The sequence below is a fragment of the Alosa pseudoharengus genome, unplaced genomic scaffold (genome assembly GCF_046254945.1).
Source record: "Alosa pseudoharengus isolate Yale_2024_CS ecotype anadromous, Long Island Sound unplaced genomic scaffold, YU_APseudo_1.1 YU_APseudo_1.1_scf_9, whole genome shotgun sequence".
Classification (NCBI taxonomy): Eukaryota; Metazoa; Chordata; class Actinopteri; order Clupeiformes; family Clupeidae; genus Alosa; species Alosa pseudoharengus.
This window is the reverse complement of record NW_027468881.1, coordinates 32,245,964-32,254,284: the sequence shown is the minus strand read 5'-3', so window position 1 is coordinate 32,254,284 and position 8,321 is coordinate 32,245,964. Positions and strand designations below refer to the sequence as shown.

Here is an 8,321-nt window from a genome sequence, read left to right as displayed (position 1 = left end):
CTGATCTCTCTCTCTCTCTCTCTCTCTCTCTCTCTCCTCTCTCTCACTATATCTCCCCTAATTAAGCATTTCCTCTCTTTGCAGTGGTTAATAGGGGGTTAGGGGGGGTTGAACCCCCCCCCCCACCCTCTCTCTCTCCCTCTCTCTCTCCCTCTCTTTCTCTCTCTCTCTTGTCTCCCAGTGGTTAGAGGCAGAAGAGGAGAAAGATATTAAAGAAATGAATGTGAGCAAAGAGAGAGAGAGAGTGAAAGCAGAGCAGCCACCACGTCTATTTAGCCACAGTAGTCACATGCTTTTCTTGGATTGTTTACTTGCACTTGCCTAGTCCCTAACCTACCCCCTCCCTCACTCTCTTTCTCTCATTCTCCCTCCCTCTCTCCTTCCCTCCCACTGTCTCTCAACAGCCCACCCTTCTCTTTCCTAGTCGGCGCAGACGCCAAATCCAATACGGAGGATCGGGGGTTCTGATTGTTAGTCTTATTGTCTGTTTGGTGGTTCTGTTTCCTGTGTGGTCCCTTGTCTCAGGAAAAATGTGAGTATTTAAAAGCTACATGCAGAATACTCTATCCAAAGTACACAGATTAGTTTACTTATATGGTGTAGGGAGTGCAATACATAGATGTGAAAAGCTTGATCTTTTATGGAAAGTTCTGGCATACTGCATGCTAAACTGGGGCAAAGTAGAGATTAAACAGTTTCCTGTTGATTTGGTTAGCAGAGAGAGCTGCCTGTGAGCAGTACATATAAAGTATGAAGTATGAATAGGCTGGAGACAGGAGAAAAAAGTACACATTCTAATGAATATTGATAAAATTGATTCAAAATAATATTGAAGTTGACGTTTCTGCAACTTTAAGCAACACTGCAGCAAAGCAGACATGAACACAAAGAAGCATTTTTTGCCATATTTGGACAATTGTTGACACTGCCCTTTTGAATCTGTCCACTTTTTTTCCAGAAAAGCATTTATCGAAGGCATCAGATTGTAGAACCTTTTTATTTCAAAGACATATGTCCAGAATAGGTCCAGTAATTAGTGAGGGTGACTGTACAGACCGGTGGAGGTCAGAAGGGACATGTCTGCACTGGAGCATGGTCCTCTGATCTTGACCGAATGCCAGTTTCCACCATTTTCTAAAGCCTGTTTATGTGTCAGTCCCACGTTTCAGACATTTGAAAACTAAAGGGAGTTATGTGCCACATGAATTGAGACTCTTTGGATTACAGTGGGATGAGAAATGGCACTGGGAATAGGAAAATTGGAAGAAATATAAAAATTTGAAGACCAATGGACATTTATGTCTTACTTTGTTTTCCTTGAGAGTTTGAGAACTGTCTGGGAGGAGAGCTGAAGTGAGACTGTAATCAACAACAAAAGATTATTAGGCTGGCCAGACTGAGCTCCATGGGATTTGGATTGGATCCAATTAAGGGGACACCTGAGTTAACGTAGAAAGGCAGTTTGCCATCTTTAAGTCAACATCTCAGCAACTTCACAATGCAGTCACTCTCACTGCTGGTCTCTGGGTACTGACCACTAAACCAGCATTTTACACCCAATTTTCAAGAAAATGATGACATGAATCAAACAGGTTAGAATCACTTTACTGGTCTATTTCTATCAAAATACCATCCAATCCCTGAATCTTGCACTTGAACCCTGACACAATCTGCAGCTTAAGGAAACTTTGGCAAGGAGTCATGTTATTGTTAGAGAACTTGGAGACCCACACAAGCTCACTGTAATGTTTCATCAAATAAAATAGGATTATATTTGTGGCCTTTTCATTTACAGGCCAGTAATGTCCAAACACAGATGTTTATCTGTTACTGATCAATAGAATTACTTGTGTCACTTGGTGGTGATAGAGTTTATAATGGTTAGGTATACTGTGGTGAAAATGGTTATTAAGATATCATGTGTAAAATACTGAAGGACGTTAAACATTCCTAACCAGTCGTCAGATGTAAGACTATCCAGTGTTCATCATAAATTGCCTGATGGATATTTAAACTTGGAATGATACTTATAATTATAACAATCAGCTCAAGTGACAATGCTTTAACGTGTAGTCTATTTAAATAAACTGCGTCAAGATATAGATTTTTTTTAACACAAAAAAATAACACAAATGTTGACACTGCCATGAAAAGCAAAGGTTCACCTTTTTCACATGTATTGTGTTCCCCCAGATGCTGCACTTGACCGCTGGACGTATCGGAAGCCTGCTGACCCGGCGGGGAGTCATGGCACTAACCAGCAGCAATGTCAGGATGGCTAGCCATGGCCACCATGGTAACAGCATTGCTTTCTTTTGAAACAAATTAAATGATAAACCAACTAATTAAACACACACAAACTAAATATGACCATAATAACTAACTTATGAAATAACAAATGTACAATAAGGTTTGTTATTAACATTTACAGTTTTTTCTGAATGCTTAAACACAACTGTGATTCTTATAGCACAATTTCTAAAACTATTGATACTTATAGCAAAACCACTCACTGAGGTCGCAAAACTAAAAGCACAAACACTGCTTTGCACTCAGTTTGCAATTTTGTAACACACACTTTGCACAACTGTAGGCACATTGGCTATTATTTACACTATTTTGCCAACTCTCTGGCACACTTTCTCATGTGAAAACTGTTTTAGATAATTAGTTCACTTTGCAATCAGCCCAAGCACTATAAATAAGCTACAGGTAATGTACAATGGGTACAATGGAGGGAGCAGGAAGGGTGAGAAGAGAAAGAAATAGCCCTTTTACAGACAAAAAACAGTCTACATGTGGGGATATTGTCATGTCAGGCCTGGATACGTCATTCCAGAATATATTTTTCCCGGTGCCTTGGACTAGGACATTGCATGTGATGTAGACAGAATTTTGAGAGAGACGACCCGATGTAGAATGATTTGTTTTGTCTCAGTGAAATGCTTTTTTGTGTTTTGACTTGGAAAAACACACTTGTGTTTGTTTCGATGTGTGTAAATAAACACTAATACTTGAAGTTTGGATCCCTGTATGTTTACAGAACTATAACAAAAGTATGACCTCAAACTGACATAGTCTACAGAGAAAGCAAAAGCCAGATGTGTTTTTTATTCATACCATCAGTGTGTTGTTGGTACATTGTGTGCTTACTATTGTGATGGCTTGTGTTTACTGTTAGATACGAAAACACCATTTTTACAAAGGTGTGAAGAGTTAAGCAAGGTGTGTTAGCTTTTGCAAGAGAACTGCAATGTTTTGCTGATTGGGTGAGAGGTTTTGCCATTTGTGTGTAGAGTTTTGCAAAAAAAAGCGTTACAAAAAATGTGCTTAAGCAATCAGAAAAAACTGTAAGATAAGCTAGACAAATGCCAATGGAAAATTACCTTTATTAACAAATGGATTGTGCTTTGTTAAGTTTTCATAAAGACATGAAATGCAAGACTAAGAGAAAGACTTTGCAGCTCCTTTGAAACTGTCTATGCAAATCTCTTTAATTCAGTTGACTCACCAGCTATTCCAGACTGAATGCAACTTTTTCATCAGCAGGTGGCACTGTTGGATATGGGAACCCTCCTGAAATGAATACTCTTGATCTAACAAAAAACGTACAACAAGATAATCAAACTAAAAGATGAATACCAGTAGTTATGCTCTAATATAAAACATACCAGACTGTTAAGGTTTAACATTGTTTCTTTCACAAATCAGATTCAAAGATATTGTCTCATATAGTGCTGATCTTCATGGTCTTGTAACTCACATTTAAATGGATTTATTTAGCAGACGCCTCTATCCAAAGCGACTTACATAATGTCACTTATATTACAAGGGCCATTGCTCCCGGAGCAACTCAGGGTTAAGTGCTCAAGGGCGCAACGATGGAAACCGGGGTATTGAACCTACATCTTTTCAGGCTACTTCATGCTAGCCCAGCTTCTTGTCAATTATGCTACCACACACTGAAACCATATTAGGATTTGTCCTAACCACTGCTGCCGTCTTCTTCTCCCACGTTCTTCCGTCCACCCACTCTCAGAGGTGCAGCAGGCGGACTTGTCTCTCCCCATGTACTGGGACCGCATTGACATCCCGCTGCCTGATAAAGCCTACAAGCACGACCTCAGCGCCGCAGAGAAGAGCCTCAAGCAGAAAGAGCAGGGGCCCTGGACACAGCTGTCAAAAGAAGAAAAGCTTGCCCGTCAGTCTCCTTTCCGTCTGGTTCACACACACACACACACACAGTACACACATGCACACACACACGCACACACACACGCACATACACACATGCACATACACACACACACACACACACACACACACGCACACACATATGCACACACATACACGCACGCACGCATGCACGCACACACACACACAGACACACACACACCTGCCCTTTCCATATTTCTGCTAACATTTACATTTACAACTTTTATCCAAAGTAATTTGTATGGTCATACTGTATGCACATTTTCAATCTAAAACAGCCTTTGCACCCTGTGTGTCATTTCCATGACTTTGCATTTAGCCTTCAGCATTCACAGTCCAGCTGCTTGGTTACTCTGTTATCTTTGACTGTTTGATTTTGACTATTTGTCTTAAGCGACACAAAAAATAATAATTTATTTTTTGGCTAAACAAACAAATCCCAGGAGAATCTAGTGTAGGCCTACCTATGTGTAGTCCCCTCTTCATGTCATGTTGGCGTCTGTGCCTCTGGCTCTCTCCTCAGTGTACAGGCTCATGTTCAAGAGCACATATGCTGAGATGAAGGTCCCCAGCCACGAGTGGAAGACAGTGGTGGCAGGCATGCTCATCTTCATCGGCATTACCGGCCTCATAGTCATCTGGCAGAGCCACTATGGTGAGTTGAAGCTTCTAAATAGCATTACATAGTTGTATATGGTAGTTGCAGGCTCTGTTCGAAACGATAAAAACTGCTGCCTTTTAAGATATGTAACTGGGGAGCGAGCAGGCAGCTGTCTTCCACTTCAAACAGAGCCATAGTCTTAGAGATCTCTCAGCACAGACCGAGGATGCTGGCCAGGGGATTAAAACATAATTTAGGGGTCTAATCTCTACATGTCCGCCTCTTGTGGGCAAACCAGCTGCAACTCCCTAGACTGCCACCATGTGTGCTAGTCTCCATTTTATAAACCCAACCTGTAATCTAATTTTGAATTGATAATTAGATTGGGATTTCTTGGGAAATATACAGACAAGGTCATAATCATAATATACTTTGAGGGGGAAATTTTTATTTTCTTACTCCTGCCAAAAAAGGAAGCATGGGAAAATGTGAATTAGATAATGGTATGTCATTTACGGAAGGTTTTCAGTGTTTCCCTTTAGAACTTTTTTTACAGTTCTAGAGGGTGGTACAGTTCTAGTGGTGACGCATCACCACCCACACTACATCCAAACAATATGTGGTGTGAAACTGGACAGGCCCTAATAACTAGTTCTACTTATTCTTAAATTGCAATGTGAGCGGCAGCCAGCAAGGGAGGATACGTCGGCAGGATTATTTAAAAGGGAACAACGATTACATTGTGCGCGTCTGCCGTAATTCTGATACTGTGGCTGCATTCATTTTGCCGTGGCGGGCCACCACCCCAAAATCAGCATAGAGTTAACACTGCGGTTTTGTCTTCTTATTTCAGGTGCAAATAGCTATTGGGAGTCATGTGTCACAAAAACAATATTTTAAATATTTTTCACACTGACATCATGCCCTGACAAACACACTCTCAGCTACTGCAAAACAAGGAGGCATGTGAAAAACGTGAACAAGATGATGGTTTGACATTTATGGACATTTTTTTCTATTAAAATAGCTTCAGACAATCCAACTGAAACATCAGATGCAACTTCATGCACGGCAATACTCCAATAATTTTCAACTCCACAATGCATGCCTGCTTTGACTGTTGTGGACCATAGCACCATGTCCGGCCACATGGTGGCACACCATCTCTGGGGGAAACACAAGCTTTTTTTCCCAGATCCACCTCCGTCTTGCAGTCCCGAGTAGCTTGTAGGATGCTTGTGTCCGTTCTATAGTGCTCCGTGGGGGTGGCCTGCAGGTACAGGGTGTGTAGCTGACCTTTCCTGCTGATGTTTGTGGGAGGGCATTGATGGTAGTTTGTCTCTGTTCCAATATTGACAGCAGTTGCATGAGAACTTGATTGCATCTCTATGTGTAACACCCTTAAAGGTGCCATGTGTAAGAATTGAGGTAAAAATATCCAAAAAATTAACTACACACATCAAAAGAATGAGAAGAAATTAGGACGATGATGTCATTTTAAAAATGACAAGGTATAGTGCTGCAGAGATATCAACCTGAATTAGCATGCTAAATTACTAGCCACAGCCCGACAGACGTCATAATACCAGTTTCGGCCATGGGAGGCGGTATGCGGGCAACATAACCACCAGCCAAACTGCAATACACGTGTCTCGGTTGTTACTCTAGGGTAGACCAACTCACTTTCTGGAGGTATACTGCCCCCATCTTTTATGGAATGTGGAGTATGAATTGATTTTTTGGCGGACATTACACATGGCACCTTTAAGACACCTTCTAACTGGATAAGTCCCTATTCCCTCATTGCTCCTTTCCTCACCATGCCACCTTCTCTCCCTGCCCAATTGGCATCATAATGTGTTCTCTCTCTCTCTCTCTCTCTCTTCCCATCTCTCTCTCTCTCTCTCTCTCTCTCTAGTCTACTCTGAATGCACCAGAGTTAAAACATTAGAAACATTATCACTTCATCAGTAAAAAAAGTTACTTGCATGAACTAGTCCGATGACAAATCATGAAATATTGGCTAAATCCCAATCTCTCCCCTCAAAGAGTTTAGGGTGCAGTGTTGGTTTCAGTACTATTTACATAATCATGTTGAATCATGGTAATCTGGCCACATATCCCAAAAGGGCAACATGAGAAGAAAGCAGAGCAAACAGCAAATTCCCAAGTTTTTAAATAAAATAAAAAATAGATAGTTTGGCCACTGCTGTATATCTGGACTTAATTTTCCTATAACAATAATGGAATGTAATAACATGAAAGGGCTATGTAATAGGCTACTATTAGAAAATTATAAAACTATTGTAAAATTAAAACATACAGGTACATCTCAGTAAATTTGAATATTGTGGAGAAGTCCATTGCACTGCCCTGACTGAGTGACTAAAGGCTCAGGAAACCATTGTTGGTGTTTTGACTGATTAGTGAATCAAGTAATGAATCAAGATCATACGAAAGTTTTACTTTTTGAAATAAATTACGGAAAAACAATGAATTTGTCCATGATATTCTATTGTTTTTAGATGCGCCTGAACATATCACTCTGTTCATATAGTAGCTTATAACTAGATCAAACAGGTCAAGCTGAGCATTTGCAAATATTGTCCTTTGGAAAGTATTGGATTTTCCTGCAATGCAAGGGCCTTTAATGCTGACGTTAAACACCCCTTCATTTCCCTCTACACCAACAGTCTACCCAGCCACACCTCACACCTTTGACCCAGAGTGGAAGGCCAAGCAGGTGCAGAGGATGCTGGACATGAGAATCAACCCCATCGAGGGATTCGCCTCCCAGTGGGACTATGAGAAGAAGCAGTGGAAGTAAACATCCAAAGCTCCGATATCAGGGTGCGTTATGCCTCAGGCAGGGCGGGACATGACGCATCACAGCTTTCCTGTAAATACCTGCCAATCTCTCCTGTCCGAGAGTCCTAACAGATTTCGGTGTTTCCGTCCATCCACCTCATTATAATTCCACACACAATGTCATGAGCATGAACAGAGAAAACAAAGGTTTTAACTTTGGGGTTTTCCTTCATTGCCATTTTACCTGCTGTCCAGTGTCAGTGTATCTGGAATTAAGAATAAGAACATTTCAACATGATTTCTGCTCATGTATCCAGTCACAGTGGGCATCATAGTACACCAACACTCTCCAACATCCAACACAATTTAGAATTGTCTTCTCAACAACCTCTCTGTTTTGGCTTTTTAAGTTTAAATACTTTTACTAAATACTTTAAATACTGTTGAATAATGTTTAAGGAACACATGGTACATTCAGTGTAGGAAAATATGTATGAAATATGGTTTCTCCACACACAACACCCACAATGTTCCACCGCATTGAATGTCTGTACAAATGTCCTTTCAAGGCGGCTAAAATTAAACTTAACAGTGCAAAACATTTGTGTGCTTTGAATGACCTCTATGAAATGTTTTCATTCCATGAAAAAAAAAATAGACATTAAACTATTAATATTTAGAAGTCTGCTCCGGTTCT

General features: G+C 40.6%; 1 protein-coding gene across 1 annotated transcript; it reads left to right on the top strand.

Annotated features, from left to right (window-relative positions):
• The first annotated feature begins 375 nt into the window (after positions 1-375).
• On the top strand, positions 376-8,225 carry cox4i2 (cytochrome c oxidase subunit 4I2). The gene is made up of 5 exons (XM_076276489.1): positions 376-532; positions 2,194-2,296; positions 4,040-4,201; positions 4,739-4,870; positions 7,510-8,225. Exons 2-5 carry the CDS (start codon positions 2,194-2,196, stop codon positions 7,641-7,643), a joined length of 531 nt encoding a protein of 176 aa, XP_076132604.1. The 5' UTR covers positions 376-532; the 3' UTR covers positions 7,644-8,225.
• Positions 8,226-8,321: the final 96 nt, after the last annotated feature.